Source organism: Cebidichthys violaceus, unplaced genomic scaffold (assembly GCF_023349555.1).
Source record: "Cebidichthys violaceus isolate CVI_PGR_0920_01 unplaced genomic scaffold, fCebVio1.0.p SCAF_477, whole genome shotgun sequence".
Lineage (NCBI taxonomy): Eukaryota > Metazoa > Chordata > Actinopteri > Perciformes > Stichaeidae > Cebidichthys > Cebidichthys violaceus.
The window spans coordinates 745-20,000 of record NW_027176680.1 but is presented as its reverse complement, the minus strand read 5'-3'; the positions used below and the strand labels follow the sequence as shown (position 1 = coordinate 20,000).

General features: G+C 44.5%; 1 protein-coding gene across 1 annotated transcript in view; it reads right to left on the bottom strand.

The window, feature by feature from the left end:
- The window catches only part of LOC137887048 (MAP kinase-activating death domain protein-like), a gene marked incomplete at its 5' end in the record, with an annotated part of 30,350 nt that extends 11,357 nt beyond the window's left edge, over positions 1–18,993 (bottom strand). Inside the window, 16 exons of the mRNA XM_068729816.1 lie at positions 830–913; positions 1,043–1,146; positions 2,816–2,866; positions 4,276–4,479; positions 4,772–4,922; positions 5,119–5,305; positions 5,407–5,515; positions 12,926–13,024; positions 14,820–14,959; positions 15,225–15,478; positions 15,572–15,777; positions 15,868–15,971; positions 16,428–16,584; positions 16,682–16,917; positions 17,556–17,728; positions 18,937–18,993. Of these exons, the coding sequence (XP_068585917.1) occupies positions 830–913; positions 1,043–1,146; positions 2,816–2,866; positions 4,276–4,479; positions 4,772–4,922; positions 5,119–5,305; positions 5,407–5,515; positions 12,926–13,024; positions 14,820–14,959; positions 15,225–15,478; positions 15,572–15,777; positions 15,868–15,971; positions 16,428–16,584; positions 16,682–16,917; positions 17,556–17,728; positions 18,937–18,993 (2,316 nt within the window). The remainder of the gene's footprint in view (positions 1–829; positions 914–1,042; positions 1,147–2,815; positions 2,867–4,275; positions 4,480–4,771; positions 4,923–5,118; positions 5,306–5,406; positions 5,516–12,925; positions 13,025–14,819; positions 14,960–15,224; positions 15,479–15,571; positions 15,778–15,867; positions 15,972–16,427; positions 16,585–16,681; positions 16,918–17,555; positions 17,729–18,936) is intronic.
- Between the last annotated feature and the right edge of the window lie 263 nt (positions 18,994–19,256).

The window sequence follows — 19,256 nt, the reverse complement described above, 5'->3', positions numbered from 1 at the left end:
TCATTCGTTTGTCTTCATGAACTTTACCTGATGAAGGTCTGAGAACCTGTGTGTGTGTGTGTGTGTGTGTGTGTGTGTGTGTGTGTGTGTGTGTGTGTGTGTGTGTGTGTGTGTGTGTGTGTCTGTTTTAGTACACACTTCCTCAAAATCCAAACTGACAAAATGTCAGGCTCGCCACTAGAATTTGAAATAAAGGTTATTGGGTCTGATCAATGTTTGCTTTCACACCATGACTTTGTAAAGCGCGGCACTAAACGACAGTTTACACTCGACACACTTCAGATTTGCTCCTTTTATTACCATTTGATGGTGTTTTACTTAAATTTCTTTATTTTCATTACAGATTTAAACTGTGCTCGTTTCACAAATCTGTTTTGAATTCAAGCATTTGTTAATTTATTGGCATTCTATGATGTTTATATGAGATGATTTGTGATATTTGCATCTTTGATTATATATATATATATATATATATATTCTCCTTTTTGTAAGTCACACAGGGAGGGGGCTTTTGTGAATTTATTTTTTTTTAATCTGGAAAGCCCTTTGCGCTTCAGGTTGAAAAGTGCTATATAAATAAAGTTATTATTACTGTCACTATTATTTATATATTTGGTATTAGTATTACTAGCTGGTCAGTAAAATTTAACCATTTCATGCTGATACAAGCAATAATCCGTAACCTATAATCGATCAATTTATTTGTTTTTAAAAAAGACAAAATAAACCTAAAACCTAAAACCACCGTCCTGTAATCTGCAGCTGGTGTCGTGAGGTTGGGCGTAGCCGGGAGACAAAGTGCGTAACGTGTGACTTGGCCGTGTCCTACCACTGTGCTGGCCTCCGAGTCCTGGCTGGTGCTTCTCGTCAGGATCGGTGGCTCCGAGCTCGTTACCGACTCCGTGTCACTCTTCTGCAAACCCAAAAGGGACCGGAGGGGGGGAGGAGGGGGGGGGGGATACATTAGTACACTTTAGTGTAAAGACACATCCAGTTAAACAAAGGTCTCACATGCGTACATGAACGGTGCTCTTCCACAGACCTGGGATCCAGACGTGACGCCGAGGCCGCTGTCGGCACTGATCTGGGATTTCTTCTCCTCGGCGTCGGCCACCTGGGGGCGCTGCTGCTTTGCTCCGTCGGACCCTGAAGGACAGACCACGACTATCAGCGGGGTTTCACCGCCAGGGACGACATCATCTCCTCTTACCGAGAGTCGCCTCACTCAAAAGCCACCACAGCACAGCAACACTGACGCTACGTCCATCTGAAGTGCCAAAGCCTCCGGTTTTAAAAAACACGGCATTACACAGCGAAGCATAGACTGCCTTGTTCACGTTTTATCAACTGACTTTTAAAATGCAAAGACTCAGAGCCTTAAGCCGCCACTCGCTAAAATACATCTGATCTAAAAAGGGAGGTATGAAAACATGTTTTATTCACAACTTTCTGTATCGAGCTGAGCAGCAACAGATGAAGGGTTTAAAGATCAGACAAGCAGAGAGAGCGCTGGGAGAGGAAGAAAAAAAATTACAAATGAAAACAAAAAACTGCAAGAGCGCGACATTAAATCTCAAGTCAATGCTGCGAAATGTGGCCCAAGTTACAACAAGAAACAACCATCAGACACAAGCAGTTAGGCATGCAGACAAACCGGTGGACGGAGACAGAGACGCGTTCCGTCTGTGCGTTACTCATCGCCCCGGGAGACGAGCAGATCTTTACGCTCCCTGGGTTTTTTTTGTGACACTTAACTTTTGTGAACCAGTGAATGAATTTAAATAAGTGCGCTAACAGCTGTGAAACATGGTCTGTAAATACACAACTTACAGCTTGAGACTGAGGGAAAAAAACAAGTTAAAAGTGTGGAAAAAAAAAAAAAAAAAAAAAAAAGGGGCAACAGGTGATTATTTCTACACTGGAAAATTAAATTAAACAGTGCTTGAGTTTGACTTAAACATTAGAAGTCACATGTATATATTTAAGTCAACAACTTTAGAAAAAAAAATTTGCGAATATTTTCACTAATATTTTTGTGGGGATCTGTACTAAACTAAGATATTTTCTTATGTCTGTAGAATATAAAAAGCAGATCATCTCTGCAATGCAACAATATTTAAATTAAAATGGTGCACATTTGAAAATTGCACCATTTTGCTATTTTGATCAAATTTGGACTAATCGTTCAGCCCTAGACGCTTAGACAGATATCCATATCAGTAAACATTTTATTGTGATTCTAAAGGGTACAGAACTAAAAACGGTACCTTGCACCATCTATTCAAAGCTGAGATCATTACAAACCGTGTTATAGTGAAACTAGCCCATACTGTAATAACTCCTTCTGGAAGAACCGTAGAGGGAAAAACAAAACAAAACATACCAACTCTGGATTAAACTCAACATGAGCTAGAACAAGGGTTTCATTTCTCACAGCGCTAAAACCTGTGAGAAATGATGTGATAGAGCAGATTTAACACCACTGCATACCAACTATACTGCATTATAAGAAAGCCAGAGTCAGGAGCAGTAGGTGCAAAACTAGAACATCAGAGTCCACAAAATCAATTCTCATCCTCAGCTGAAGTTTCCCCCGATCCACATCCTATTTGTAGAACATAATGAATCCAATCCATGCCTATATTAGATCTGTGATCCAGTCACACATTGTTATTGGGAGCCGTATTATTTATTCATGTATAAAGACACTGGTGAGTTTGAGAAGGTGGAGAGAACGGGGTGGAAAAAGGTCAACAGCTTAACACCCCAATCTTTTATTTATTTATTTTTTTTTCGTGTGTGAAAAGTCTCTTACTCTGTGGTTTTTCCATAGCTTTTTGCTTATCCTGGTGCTTGCTCCACAATTCTACCCAAGATGCATTGCAAGCAAGGAGAGAAAGACAGAGAGAGAGTCAGAGAGCAGGTTGAAAAGGCATGTATGGGGGGTGGGGGGGGGTGGAGAGATGAGCATCAAAATCAAAGACAAAAACAAAAGTAAGCACTGAGGATCTGTCATTGTTGAATGGAGGCGTTTTGTAATGTTTGCATGTAGCTGTGCTTCATTCTGGACAAAATGGAAAAAAAAAAAAAAAAAAAAAAAAGGGATTTTCGCCCGTCAAGTTGGGATCTACAGCGAGTGCAACAGCTGCTACGGTAACATTACAACACGCCCGGAGCTCCCGGCCCCCCCAAAAAAAAGTCCTGGAGAGCCACACGGTGACGGCAGGGCGAGCCGTGTGGCTCCGATCACAGGCCCACCGACCGCATTAGTCTGGCTCTCCAGAGCAAGAAGGCGAGAGAGACGTTTGATTTCGGGAAAAGAGCATGGGATGGGGGGAGGGGGAGGGGGAGGGGAGGTGTTTGAGAGGCCGACTAGCCAGCGGGTGAAATGGAGCAGTTGCAGAAGCCCGGGATGCAAGTCTCACAGCAAACTGTAGAGTTGAAGGTGCAACTTTTCTAACAGGAAGAGAAGGGGGTGCGGGTAGGAGAGGTGTCAAGGGTGGTCGACTCAAAGTGTCCCCCGTATACAGACCCAGAATCATTGTCAGGGAATCAAGTGGTGAAGAGAGGATTACAGACTTTACTAAGTCGGTTGGTTCGAAAGCAATAGAAAATTGGGGGGAAACTGGGACTGTTTACTGGGGAGTGTTGCTTCCACCCTCCATGCTGAGAGCAGAGGGAGCTGCTGCCGTTTCTCTACAGCACGCCTCGCTAGAAAACCTGCAGTAAAGGCACAGACGAGCACCGACTTTTAGCGATGCACATACCTCTGCTTTTTCCCTTTCGTCCACTACTGCAGATTTAGGTATTGGAACAAAACAAAAAAAGAAAAAAAAAAAAAAAAAAGACATGCATTCAAGGTGCTGAGAGGCCGACAACAGAAGTCCAGAGAGGAAGGCAAACAAGGGGGGGGGGAGGGGAGAGACAAACACACGCAAGTCCAGGCTGGAAAACAGGGAAATATTACACACACTTTTAAAAGCCTACGTCACGTATTCTAACCAGGGACCAAATTCAGAATTTAGATTCTCATTTTCAAAGATTTTTTTTTTTGTTTGACAATCGTTACCAGGCGCAGGGTGACTCCAGTATTTCAGGTCAAAGTGTGTGGAATATCCTGTAAGAATCTGTCGGGGACAAGTGAAGGGATCGTTCTTTAAAACGGTTGGAGGAGGGTGTGAGGGGAGGGGGAGGGGGCTAGTATACAGGTTGAGGGGTGGGGGTGGGGATCTCATCACAGTGCACATGCAACCGGGGCCGGAGTGGTGTACACACCAATCGAGGCAATAAAGTTCTCCTCGTTCAGACTCCGCGTATCAAAATGGCGGGCTCCTTTGCCCGTCGCGGGGTGCGGCAGCTGCAGGTGAGGAACGTTCAGGAGGCCCTGAGTTCTGGCGGCCTCCATGCGACCAGACGGACTCTCTTTACTCCCCGGGCTGCCGGCACTGTCTGTGGGGCTTCGCTTGCGTTTTTCTGGGTCTACCGATTTACCAAAGTGAACGGAGGGGGGGTGGGGGGGGGGGCGGAGACAAGAGTTCATCGCCGTTAAGAAGAGAAAGAAAATATTGAGGAGGTTTAAACGGGGAGAGGATCAACAGACAAAGAAGGAAACAAAAGATCTAAACTTTACAATTAGAATGTTTCAGTGAATCTAGCAGCTTAAGGCTTAATGTCAAGACAAAGCAAAAGACATGGACAAAGTGTTAACGGCACAAGCCTGACGGACTCTTAGCGATCTACTCTGCATCAGTGGCCCGTGTGTGGGACGTACCTTTGGTTTGATAATGTGTGCGCGCGATTTCCAGTAAGCTGAAGACGCTGGCCATTCCTCCGAGGCCTGCGTTGGTGTAGGAGTGCTCCAGGCTGGAAACTGTGCACTTCAAGATGTCCAGCATGCCTTTGTACACCTTTCTGCTCACCTCCTGAAGACAAAAACACAGTGGTTTCAACAGGACCGCAAGAGCGGACATGACACTCAACCTGCAAAAAAAAAAAAAAAACCCGCTACTTTATGCATTAAATAACTTTGAGCGCGTTATTCCTCTGGCTTTGAGGTTAACACGGTGTGTTTCCGGGAACATCGGTTTCCAGTTTGGAGGGCAGCAACGCGCGTCTCACCACGTCCCGGATGATCTCCTGTCTGGCGTCTTCCTCCGACTGGATGGCTCGGTTCAGCTTGCTCAGCACGAAGACGCGGAGCTGCTCGTTCTCCAGCAGGCGGCGCACTTTTTTCATGTTGAGCCAGCCGACTCCCTGACCTTCCAGGACGCTCTGCACCACCTCCTTCAAGAACTGCTGGTTCTCGCTGAGTCAAAAACAAAAAAAGTAAAAAAATAAAATAAATAGCAGTCGCATTTTCTTGAAATAGGCGATGTGACGACGTGCTCTGATCTTTGGAGTCGTTACCTGGTGTTGTTGACTCGGCCCTGAGGAGAGGGCGACTCCCTCTTCACCGTTGGACTGTGCTTGATCACAGAAGACTTCTGGTCCACAAGAGCTCGAGGTGCACGAGCGCCTGGAAGGAGAACCCAAGACAATGAGGTTTCCTGAACGCCACGGAGCAAGATAACCAAAATAAACTACAAAACTACAAGGTGACACACAGGAGAAGTGGACACACGGACACACACACATACACATACACACACACACACACACACACACAAACAAAGGCAGTAAACCAGGACAGGAATCAACTTTTTTTTAAAAATCGTCTTTTTGTTGTTTAAAGCTACCACATCACTGTGAAGAGGACTCTACTGAAGGTTATCTACTGCAGAACAGACACATTACGGGAGCTGCTAGAGTCTATTATTACAACAAAAGAGCTGAAGGACAAATCAAACAGGGACATGGTGCACACACACACACACACACACACACACACACACACACACACACACACACACACACACACACGGGAGTCCAAATGGTGCTCTTGGTGTTGGCATCACACATTAGATGCGAGGTCAGAGGGAGGATAGTGTGTGCTGTGTCGGTGATATCATGCGTGAAAGGAAAATAAAGAGATGAGGAGGATGGCGAGGGAAATGAGCTGCACTCCAACGTAACTTGTTTAAATAAATAAATAAATAAAAAAACGCCGCTGCGACGCCGTGTGATGCTGAAGAGTGAACCACTAGCTTAGGGGTTGGGTCAATCCTTTGAGCGTTACGTCGTGATGTCATGATTAAAAGAGGCTCAAAACATTGAGGCAAGTCTTGTTTATTTTTGACTCGCTCAATTGGCTCAAATGAATGCATGTGAGACTTGACCCGGACTCGAGTCCAAACCACTGCAGCATTTAATGAAGCTGCTTATTAATGATGTTAATCAGCCTTTCTTCACAGGTCAGAGGTTGCATCTTTTATGACTCATTCAGTACATATCAAGTATAACCGGCCACAACGTCGGTACTCAGGAGGGTAAACCGGGCAGCAACCTCCAGGTCTGACAAGTGAAGCCGTTGATGAAGAGCCTTAAAGCTGCATTCTCTCTAGTGTCCATCAGGGGGCGACTCCTCTCTTTGTATAGAAGTCTAGTCTAAAATGACTCTACTTCTCTCTTGATTTATTCCCTCAGTAAACATTGTAAACATGAGTTTATGGTCTCAATCTCTAGTTTACAGTCTTCTTCAATACAGCATGACGTTCATTTAGTACATTATGGTCCATTTAGAGTCAAACAGACCATAAAGCAGGGGATGCTTTAGGGGCGGGGCTTACTGTGATTGACAGGACGTTACCGTAAATGCCGAACTCGAGGCTTCAAAACAGTAGTAGTCCACAAGCCGAGGTGACTGCGTCCACTACTTATATACTGTCTATAGCGTAAAAAACAGATCCCTGGTTGGTCTTGTATATTTTACATTTATTTAAAAAAAGAGAGAAAGGCAGCATTCATTTTTCCACTATAAACAAAGAAAAGGACAAACATGAAGCCACAGAAAGCTGGAAGATGCAGACAATATGGTGACTGCTCTGCAGAAAAGTTCACTTTTGAATCAGAGATATAAATCACACATCACGTGAAATACTACACGAGTAATACGGAAACGAGCTCACTGCAGTTTGTGACGGCAAGACAGCCGACCGGAATCCCCCGAATGTCGATCGTTAACGCGACCAATAAGCCCACGACCCGGTAGGAATGTATCCGTACGGCGTCTGCCCTTGTTGACATGATGATGAAATAAAACTCAACCTTATAACTCAGAGAAATTAAAGAGTCGACCAGGCTGGAAGTCACACGGTCAGGCCTGTGTGGGTTTAGGGTGAAGGGAAACACGTACAATGTGCCGTCATCGCAATATTACTTTTACAAAACAAAAGAGGAGGGGAGGTTGAGCTCACACGTTCTCCTTTCAGTCGCTGCCTGATTGTGGTTTTCTAAGGCATGAAAGGGCGAGGGAGGAGCACACTCCTTCACGCAGCGGACAGGAAGATTTTCCGAGCCGACGTCTGTCCTTACAGGCCGGTTTATTGTCCCTTTTTACGCGACGGCGACGGGATCTATTGTTTTGTTATTACTGCTGGAGTGACATGGGGGACAAGAAATGAGGTTTTATTCCCCCGATACCAATGCTTTGATTGCACAAGCGGAATGTTTTCAGCATGTTTTTGTTTGAAAACCACAATAAAAAGCGTCGTCGTTCGAGAAGAAATCATAAAGCGAATCGCAATAGAAGCGGCACACCGGCCCCCGAAGGCCGGTTATGAGTAAACATCGACTGCAGGAGGAGGGGTATGGATTTTGTCCCAACATTGAATGTGGCCAGACATAACTCAGGATAAATGAAAAAGTGTGTCGGTAACAAACAGAAGTCTCTGAAGGTTTTCGTCAATATTCTTGGTCGGCGGGGCCCGGAGGTTTTAACTTTAAAGTTAGAGGAGCCCGGTGGTTCATTAATGGAGGACGCTTTGAGGCCGTTTTCACTGATGCTCACCCTCAGGAGTCAGACGATCCGTCGACCTTGAGGAACAAGGCAGAGATCGTAGCGAAGCTGATCGGAATCACAAGTCTGGACCAGACAAAGCTTAAATTCATCCGCACTAACAGGCCAGCTTACAGACTAAGCTCATCATCAGCAGACTAAAGTGTCACTCTGGTGTCAACACCAGCCGGATTGTAGGCCGGATTTGACTAATAATAAACCCCTCAGTCAGTCACTCCGACTAAAGACGTAAAAAATGCTTTGATCCCATTCTAAGAGCATGCATGTAAACGCCCCTTCTTTACATCGGACTGGCTGCGACACCAAATAACGAAGGTATCTTCTGGACTAGAACCCACACATTTCTGTCATGGAGTATCGTCGGCTCTGCACACTTTCAGTGACGCAGACGCAATGGAAGAACCTGTGTGACGGACAGGTAACCATTTACATTTAAAAACACAAAACCTAAATTGGAAAACCCGCAACGCACGAGAAAAGAAGACGCCTTCGGGGGAGACAGGAAATTGTAATGCGAGCCGGAGGTGGGTTTTCTATCTAAGATGGCCTACTTTATGAATCGATTGAAGATTTTCTGATGGGATTGTCATAATTCATTTTAAAAAGGCGACGGCAGCACCACAAGATGGCTCGAAGCAGGAAGCAAAGATGCTCCATTGGATGCTTAAACCCAAGACGGTGAAACTCTGAGAGGTTTTATTTGTGCTGCACGTATTACTGGTCCCGTGTTTAGCTGCATCGCTTGCTTTTTTTTTAAATTTCTATATCAGTTGCTTGATTGAATTAATTTCCTGTCTTTAGCTCCTGAGCTCCACTAATGTCCTCTTGAAACACAGCGCTGCAGGGATGACGGATTGGATTTTTTGGGATTATTGCAGAAAAATAAAGCTCAGTGGTAAACAAACTTTTCTGATACCGTGTTAAGCTACAAGCCGACTACACCGCGGTCACATGACTTCACGGAGCTAAAAAGGCGGATTAGTGCTCTACTGATGACGTTTAGTCGTCCCATTTGGCCACTTATCGGCTTCTAGATGACGTTCAAAAATGCAGACTCATTTTTGGGGTTTTAGGACTCATTCCTGCAGCCTCAGTTCCCCCCCCCCAACTCCACCTGACAACTCAAAAGGAAACACAAAATGCTCTTAAGAAGAAGTCTGGAGGCTTTCATCTAAACATCTGTAATGTCGACACGACCATAACTCTTCTACCAGGTTGGACTTTTCATGACAAACATCTAGACAACCGGCATCACGCCGGGCAAAAGCCTGAATATAGCGCACCGACAATAAAGATTGTCACCAGTTAGGTTCAACATTTGCATAGTGCTCATTGTGTACAGCACAATTACAGCGTGATTGGGCCCAACCCCCGCCTGTACTCTGTGCGAGCATCAAAGGACGGGAAAAACAACGAGGAACAATGCATGCTGGTAGATTATCTCAGCTCATTGTGTTCTTATTCTGCATCTCCACATCCTGTTCGCCGTCTTGTGCTTCACTTGCTTCCCTGTGGGGTTTTTTTTTCCTGCATGGTGTATTGTTTTACTTGTTCCTGTGACTACGGATGTTAAATCCAGGTGGACTTTATTATTCCTAAGTCCTTTGAAACGTTCCCGTGATCAGACTAGTGGAGTGACATGGTTACGTCTGAGGAAGGGGAACGGTCACTATGAATGGCGGCGTGAAAACACACGGTGACTGAAATGAGGGTAGACAGAAGGGGATGCTGGGAGATGTAGTTGACTGGCTTGGAGAAGCATGCAGCTCACTCAATTAAAAAGGGCAGAACCCACCTTCTCCGCTCCCCGGGCCAGCCTCTGTAATTATCTCCATTAGAGAATTTAGCCCAAATACTGCACACAAAACCCAGAATTAGTGCCACGAACAAAAGGTGGACAGAGAGAGAGAGAGCGACACCGGCCCAGACACAACCAGTCTGAACATCAACCCACAACACACATGCAGACTCAACATGGCGGCAAAACAAAGAAAATTAAAAGAAAGTAGAAAAGGGAGAAGGGCAGACAGAGAAGAGAAAACGACAACATGTGCTGATGATGGCATCGACGCTGAAAGTGTTCGATAAGTCGACCGTGTGTTTGGCAACACCATAGAGATAAAATAGGAGTAGTACGGACATTCAAATCAACGTAGCGGGATGGTCAGAGTGGCGGCCATTTTTTATGTGTACCGTTGCCACTGCAACCATTATAGCGGGCTAACTTCTGTATAAACTAAACCGACTTACGACAGACTCACTGATGTTTTGCAGCAACGACTAAAACGAGCAGCGAGTAGTAACATTACGGAGAGACAGAGTGAATGAGTAAAATGTAACTACTTCCTGCTTCATCCACGCTCTCTTGTCCAGAGCGTAGTAAAGCACATCGCTATCAACAGATAACACCTTTGTTCGGCTCATTTTCTGTAACCAGTGTAGCATTAAAGCATGGTGGAATTTGCAAGTTAGCTAGCGGGCTAATTAGCTAGCGGGCTAGTTAGCTATCGAGCTAGGTAGCTAGCGGGCTAGTTAGCTAGCCGGTTAGCTAGCCGGCTAGTTAGCTAGCTGGCTAATTCCACCATGCTTTGATGCTACACTGGAATGACAGTGGTGGGTCTAACGGTCCCTCCGCCTCACTCCCATTCACTCTAGAGAAGGACAAGCTACCTAGCTAACTAGCTACCTAGCTAACTAGCCAGCAACAACACTTTACAGCCCCGCTGACGTGCGTTGTCACCATGGAAGCTTTAACTTTTGACAGTTAAATATCCGTTCTCCTCCTATTCTATGTCTATGAGCGACACATTCAACATGTACAGCACCAAGTATGAGTTATGTGTCGCTCATACTTCGCTGTATATACACACATGAGTGGCCTGAAACCGTGTGATGTAACGCTGAACAGTCCTGTTCAACTGTGACAATGCAAGTCTAGAGCAATGGATGGATTTGTTACTTTGGAATTTGTGCATGGTCTGTCAGGAAGGAAACTTGTTTTTTTGGAACAAAAACAAAAGATAAATCATGATACACAGTAAAATACGAGATTAGAAAACCTGGGATCGTCAACATCTTTTTGTTAAATTAGTGAGTGACCTCAAAAGGGGAAGGAAACACTCAAAAGTGGGAAACGCCACACAAGCAAGCAAGGAAAAACACGCGAGTCAGGAGGCGCTGAGAGACCATCCTGTGATTCATTTGAAAACATCAAGGAAACTACACAGAAACATGAATTAGGTTAATGCAGTTCAAAACGGACTGAGCATCCTTCTTGTAGTAGTAAGGATGTGCAGATGCCACACCAATACGTTTTCAGTCAGAAAATAAATCTTTTGACTATTTATGTGTGTGTGCGCATCAAAAAGACTCCCACAGTCACACAAAGCGGAATGTCAAGGGAACAGAAGGGGAAGAAACACGGATAAACAAGAGAGACATGAACAGGTGCATCTTCTATCTTAGTCCTATGCTGAGGAACAGGGTGTAAGATAGGTATAGGTCACGTCAAGGATCAAGAGATCCCTAGTCAGGGGGGGGCTACAAGAAGACTATCACACCAGACATGACATACCCGGGCTGTCGGGGTCATCTGAACGACAAAGACAAAACACATCATGATCAACGGGGCGGAACATTTGCTATGGCAGCTATTCCACTTGGAGTGGAGCTATTGAGTTAGATTATCATGCTCCACCTGGTTTTTCTCTCAGTTAAAGTGAAAATCCAGCCGTAGCAGAATTTGTATTAGCATCTTAAAACGTTCATCACCCAAAAAAATAATAATAAAAAAATCATAAATACTAACCAGTTTAATTAATCCGTAAAGTAGCTCTAAAGCAGGACAGATGTGTCTGCAAAATCCCTCTCTCTTTGATAGAAACGTTTAGGTTTCCACTCATTTATCTGATGCATCAACGTCTGAGTCCTTCATTAAAACCTTACATCCTGTAGTTGTTTTCAGATCGTTCGCTTGGGAAAAGACTGAGACCTGCTTTATCTGCTTCCAAATGCTACCAGTGTGTACATGTGTACCAATGCTAGAAACACATTCTACACTCTCAGCTAGTGGAGAAGGAGAAAAAAAAAAAAAAAAGGCAAATTAATGAGAGAAACTGCACATGAGAAATAGTTGATCATCTCTTCGGATTAGGAACAAACTGTGTCAACATCAAGTCTGCTTTTGAGTGGATTTTCCCAATTAATCTTGAGAGAAAAACTTAGTTTGATGCGTCCTCAATATCCTCCTTTAAAATAGCGCCATATCTGTTTGGCAATCCAGCGGGAAGAAAGTCAATCTATGAAAACAGATCTACAAACCTGCTTGCTCCATTTCCTCCTCCATATCAAAATTGAAATATTCTTTTACCCATAAAAAAAAAAAGTAATTTAGAAAAAGAATTGAAAACAAAAAGACAGAAAAAGAAAGACAAAAATTTGTATTAATTAATTAAAAATACTTAAGTAAAACTAAAATCCTGTTTTGTTTAGAAAAGTTCACATAAATTATAGATTACTTTATTTAGTAGATAAGCAATGTCCATGAAGGTATTTATGATCATTATTTTAATTATTCAGAAGTGTAGTATCTTACATGAGGAAACAATCCTAGTATTTGAGTGTAAATTTCAATGGTTAAAAAAAAAAAAAAAGCATAAAAATGTGTTATTAATATGTACATGACTGCAAACATGGAAGCCAGTGATGGAAAAATTATTAAATGAGTGGGTAAAAAAAACCTCAAATGTTAACGATAATGACTATTACTAAACATTTCTTATCGACTCTCATCCTTTGTCAACTCTTCCTACTGTACCTTTATGTCCTAGACAAAACATTTTATTATAATGTTTCTCATGACAGAAACGAGGATTTCATGAGGACCTTGAACAGATGCATATGTGTGTGTGTGTGTGTGTGTGTGTGTGTGTGTGTGTGTGTGTGTGAGCGGTCGGGTTTGTGTCGTCACACCTTTTAAACTGGGGAACGGCGTCTTCTCCCTCGCGGCCTTGTTGGGAAGAGCCAGATTGGACAGACTGAAACTGGTGCCGTGGTTCTTGTAAAGATTGCCTGTCGTTGGGAGTGTTAAAAAAAAAAAAAAAAACAGTCAGAGAAGAGGAAAACAATTCAAACGCAATACCAAAAGTATTAGAATTAACATTATTTACCCTTCACATACAGTTCGGAGAAGATGTTTACCCTCGTTGTCATCATGTCTGAGCGAGTAAGCAATCTAAACAAGATGCAACTAATTTGAAAGAAACTCCCTCCACTTTTAAGTCACTTGATGAACTTAAAAGTGTCTCATTTTTGTAATAAAAGCAGCTTCCTGCAGCGGCCGTAAACAACACTGTAAGAGCGGTGAGAGAGTTGTCAGGAGCACAGAAAAAAATTGCATGACAAGGCAACATCATGTTCTCTCTCCTGTGGGCAACTACACCCACTGGACGCTGTGGATTTAAAGGCCTTTCTGAAGTAGTGAGGGGGTGTGTTCAAGCTCAAGCTGGGTCTTTAAAGACTCGTTAAAGACTGTGAAATGACGAAATACATTTTCCCTGTTTTTATTGTGTATTTATCTCCTGTTGTCTGATAAATTGATGAGAAAATCCCAGTTCCTTCCCCCCCCCCCTCCGGGCTTTCACATGTTCACGACTCATCCTGCACTTAGGGGCATCTAATCATACGAGACTGTGGGCGACTAACCAGCCGCACCGCTCTTATAAAGACGCACCGTCTGTGTATGTTAGTGGCTAACAGAGCAATATGGAGGGAGACGGGAAGAGATGTGGGCAAGAACTTTGTGTGCATTTCCAAAACAACGTGGCTGAGATCTAATTCATTCAAGGGAAACGTTGCCGGCATGCAGATCAACGTCCGCTGGATGACGCAAAACGACAGAGATGATGTGCATTTCCCTCCTCCTCCTCCTCCGAGAGAGAGTGAGTGAGAGAGAGAGAGAGAGTGAGCGGAGAGTGAGAGAGAGAGAGTGAGCGGAGAGTGAGTGAGTGAGCGGAGAGAGAGAGTGAGAGAGAGAGAGTGAGCGGAGAGTGAGTGAGTGAGCGGAGAGAGAGAGTGAGCAGAGAGTGAGAGAGTGAGCGGAGAGTGAGCGGAGAGAGAGAGAGTGAGTGAGCGGAGAGAGAGAGTGAGCAGAGAGTGAGAGAGAGTGAGCAGAGAGTGAGAGAGAGTGAGCGGAGAGTGAGCGGAGAGTGAGAGGAGAGTGAGAGGAGAGTGAGCGAGTGAGCGGAGAGAGAGACAGAGACAGAGAGACAGAGACAGAGAGACAGAGAGACAGAGAGACAGAGAGAGAGAGAGACCCGCAGCGCTGTAACTAACGTTAAGTCTGAAAAATAAAACGTATTAAACTTTCCACGAACTGTATCTGTTTGAGTTTATAGAGGAAGATTTGAGAGAAGATCTTAAGTATCAAACACGTACTTACGATCATTAAAGACTACGTTATTACTCTGGTTGCTTAGTTACAAAATACGACAATCTACTTCCTGTTTACATCGGCGCATGCCCAGTGTACGTGAAGAGTCACGTGATATTCGTTTTCAGGCGTGTGGTGTGGACGGAGATCATTTCAGAAACGGTGGCTGAAACGCCGTGTGGACGGAGATCGTTTTCATTTGAAAACTCTGTTTCCAAACGAAAACGGAGTAGTATGGATGTAGCCTCACTCTGAGCTGTACGCCACTCTATCGCTGTGAAATACGTCACCATACAGAAGCTTAAGACGTTTTAACTTGTAGGATCTGGGTCTGACAGGTGCCGTTGGTTACGCCGCTCCATTTCATCATCATCATCGCCCGCAGAAATCAGCCCACCTTCCGATGTTTTACACTTGGCTGAAAATACTTCTTACTGGCAAACGACATGAGTCCTCCAAATCCGTCGTTGCTGTTGTTGGAAATGGTGGAGTTTGGCGAGCTGTTGCGGGAGTCTCCCTCCCCGTCGGATTCTCCGGGGAGCCTCAGGCTGCAGGGACGTAGAGGACGCTGTGCCCTGAAGACAAATGACCAAAAGACATTACCGCGTGTCAAAAAAAAAAAAAAAAAAGACACCAGGACATTCACAACCGTGCATTATGGGGAAACTTCTCAAGCATTCACACCACATCACACCACGTCACAGATTCAAAGACCACCATGAATGGAGGGAGACGTTCTGACATGCTGGGCGTCGACAGAGAAACATTGCATGGTTGGTCAGAGAGCCCATTTGAATGATGATGCTGCATTCATTCAAGCGATGAACAAGCTTAACACACTTGTTGCCATTGAGGTTCTGGTTGAATCGAGGGGTGTATGACTCCACTTGCTCTTCTGCATCGGGGTCATCCTCTGAGGGGAAGCCATACTGAGGCTCAAAGTACGGGTTGTCGTACTCTTGCTTTTTGTTGGCGGGGTCCGCCAGGCCGGCGTCGAGCGCGGGTCTGAGGAACGGCGGACCGCCCAATCCCGAGACTGGGTTTTGTAAAGCGGCACCTGCTGATGCTTCGATTTCAGGTGCTTCCCCTTGCTCCTGGAAAAAAAATTAAAAATGAGCACACAGATCAATGGGAATTATAGACGATTAAGCATATAGCTCAATTCATAAATTGGACAGATCACCCACTTGGTTGACTCCCTGGATGACCGTGCTGGGACTTGAGCTTGCAGTGGTGCTGGAGCTTGAGCGGAGAGGTTGTCCGTCAGAGGGGTCGGCGGGTAAGTCTCCACTCGGTGGACCCTCGGAGCCCTGGCCGTCCCCGAAGTCGTGGAGGTCCTGAAACTCGACCTCGCTGGCGTCTCCCAGTGCAGCGTGCGTAGGCGGGTCCAAGCCTGAGACATCATGGTCAAACATTTTTTAAAAAAAAGGGACGGTATGAACACGGTCAACGCAGAACTTGATGATTGGAACAAACATCTTACTTGGAGTGTCTCCCTGGATGTCACCTTGGATCATCTCACTCACGAGGTCTCCAAGGGAGGAGTAGGACGAGCTGGAGTCGTCGTATGCCTCGCTGTCACTGCCACTGCAGCGAACGTACATGAAAAATAAGATATTAAAAAGCATCTTGCGGATTCTTAAGGGTAGTTTATACTCGCCTTTCAGACGCGTCACAAATACGTCACTGATAAAAGCACTATGAGCACGACGGAGGATTTTACCAATTTGTTTTTTAAGGCTGTAGGTGTTAAAAAAATCTACAATTGAGTAAATATTTAGCAGGCAAATCATATTGTTTACCGGATATTCAACCGGTCGTTCTTTATAATGCATTTAATACTTGACTTCTTTCTTAACGGTGCTTGTATAAAAAGGTCAAAAAAGTAGTCCCACGATTATGGACGGTTGATTAAAATCCCTCCTCGGCATTGTGGACGTTGGTTTTTTTGGACGCTTTGACGCTCTTTGTCTTCTTGCTTCGTCACCCTACAGACCAATGCAACAAACGGCGCACTGCGAGCTCGTGTGAACAAAGCTTTACCTGTCGGTGGGGTCAGACTCGTTGCCCTCATCCTCCAAGGGACCAGCCATGGCTTCCACCAGCTGGGAGCTTCCGTCGTACACTCGGTAGAGCACCGGCTGCAACTGGTGCGCGTACCACTTGGGCTTGTCTCCGATTAAGGAGGGGTCAAACACATCTGAGAACAGAAGTGTGTAGCGCATTAAGTTCTAAAAAAAACAGAGTGAGTTTAACAGAACAAGACACGGAGCACCGTCGCCATTAGAGAGCCTTACTGTTGTGTATCCTCTGAAAGGCGAGGTTGGTGGGATTCAGAGCCCATTCGCCGTAGAACTCCACCGCCTGGGTGTGAGACAGTTTGTCTGCGAAGCAAGAGCGCCGCGGCCGAGACGCCAAAAAAGACGTGCACTGGAAGGCCACCACGGGCCGGGGGAAGAGGCGCAAGGTGCGAGTGTGCATCTGGAACCCCTGGAGAACATTCGGGGAGTTGAAGAACCGAACCATGGCGACCCTGTAAAGGAAAGTTAGTTTGTTTTTGGGGGGTTTTTTGGATCGTAAATGTGCAAAATATAATTAAGATTGCACGACATATTGGTGGCTGATGCATCGACAGATAAGTAAGAAAATACTATTATTATTTTTCCGATAATATCTTTATTAATGCGGAGCACGGCTGCAGAATTAAAACTGGGTTTTGTTTGATGACGTTAGCTCCACACAGAGCAGCGGCTACAGTGGAGACAATTAAAAAAGGACTTCAAAAGGTACATTTTAAAAAGAGAAAGAAGATAATAATAATTAGGTTACGGTATTTTTAATTATGTTTTTGCGGCCTCTGCATGCTCGACAGTAAGGAGCACAAGTCTGGAGTCGATTAGACTAAATGTGAAAAAAAAAAGTGATTGACTGTTATTACAAACAGGTTCACAATAAATGTATTTCTTATTCTAGGGATGGTGAGACATCTCTACATATTGACGTTTTAGAAAAAGAAACTAAAAATTTAAACTTAAAAATATATGTATTTATTGTCCTCTTGGCATTCTTGCATTTGTAGGATTATTTTATTGGTCGTCGGCCCTGAAATTCCATATCGGAGCATCTATAGGTTATAATTCAAATGGACAGAGAGGAACGTTCGTAGCTTGCCTGGTGGCCACATCCACAGAATCGACGTCGTTGCCGTAAATGAGAGGGTTGAACTCGGTGGAGGACGGAGAGGCTTTGTCTCGTCCCGGCGGGAGCAGAGGCATCTCGTGACCCTCCTGGAACTTCTCCAGGTTCAGGATGGGCTGGGTGTTCAAACTCATACTGGCCAAGGCCTAGAACAGGTGACACGGACACGCGTTAAAAACACAGCAGTGGATTAAAGACAATGAAGAAGAAAAAAAAAAAACAGCACAGCGCTGTGATGGACCACTCCCACGATTGGCATCAACATTCATTTTTTTTTTTTACACTTAATGGGGGTTTTATATGAATGTTTGCCCTCTCTTTTGAGGGAAAAGAATTGGGGCCAAAGGGAGTGAGCATTAGGGCTGGACCCGAATATTCGTTCGGTAGGTATTCGCCTTTAAATTTTGGTTTTCAGATTTTTGTTTTACCCTTCACGATTAGAAAAACGCATAAAACACACCAAACCTTTTGGAGAAAAGGTAAAGAAAAAGGTAATGGTAGAATTGAAAAATAAAAATACAAACAATACTACTGCGGGGACTCTTTGAGGTACGTCTACACTCACTCAGAGATGAGGAGAGGAGTGTGTGCATCGCCCAAACTAGTCCAAAAAACAAAACAAAAATTGCTTTTTCGGTTAAAATCGCTGTTTTGATCGCGGCCGAAGCTTTAAATATTCACTGTTGATTACTTCCAAAACTCATAATGGTATTCGGGACAGCCCTACTGACTACTGGAATGGGGACTTAAAAATGGAAAATGTAGTTTATGGGATGAAATAAAATAGATCTAAAAAGTTAACCCCTCCCCCTATTATTATCATTTCATTACTGTTTTCACAGTTTGTCTCGACTCTCACTACAAACAGCAGCTGAGGGATCAGTTGTGCGCATGTTGATGCCTCTGGTGGGTGTGTCACTTCGGAGAGGAAGGGAGTCTATATGCATGGTTTGCTTCGAGGGGAAACTGCTGCAGACTCGAGGGTCCAAATGTTTAGCTTAGCGTTATGGAACATTTAGTGGCCCGGGTCTGCATGGATGTTAAAACTCCGTCAAAAGCGGTTATTAGCTTCATCATATCTTGTTTTTGGTTGGGTTTTTTTTTTACGAAGAACACTCACTGACGCCAAGATAGATGCACGCACATTCAGGTCATGCTCAAGCCAGAGCTAAGCAGTGTGTTAGAAATAAATAAAAATAAAAAAAAAACTGGTCCGCAACATTCTGTGATTATGCAGTTTATTCAAGTCGCCCAAGACGAGTTGTAGTCACAAGCAAAATAATGTGAGAGAGAGAGAGAGAGAAGAGATCCGTGCAGGGGCATTACACATTCCACAGGAGGAGAAATGAGTAACCTTATTTTCAGAGGAGAAGATCTGCTTTTGGGTGATCACGGTCAACCTAACCAGACACTAGGAAGGGGATAAGAGAGATGCGAGGAGAGTCACATGAAGGCCTGGGATGACAACTTGGAACCGACACTGAAGGGTCACAACAAAAGGCCCTTTCCCTTTTCTTTTCTTAAGTCTCCTTTCAACAGCACTTCCCCATTCGGGCGGCTGTTTTAATAAGTATATGTCGGCGACGCCCGAATAGATCGAACTCGCCGACGATGATTTGTTTTGTGCGAAGAGAGACGCGTCATGCCGTTTTTCCTCGTCATTTCTATTTTCCA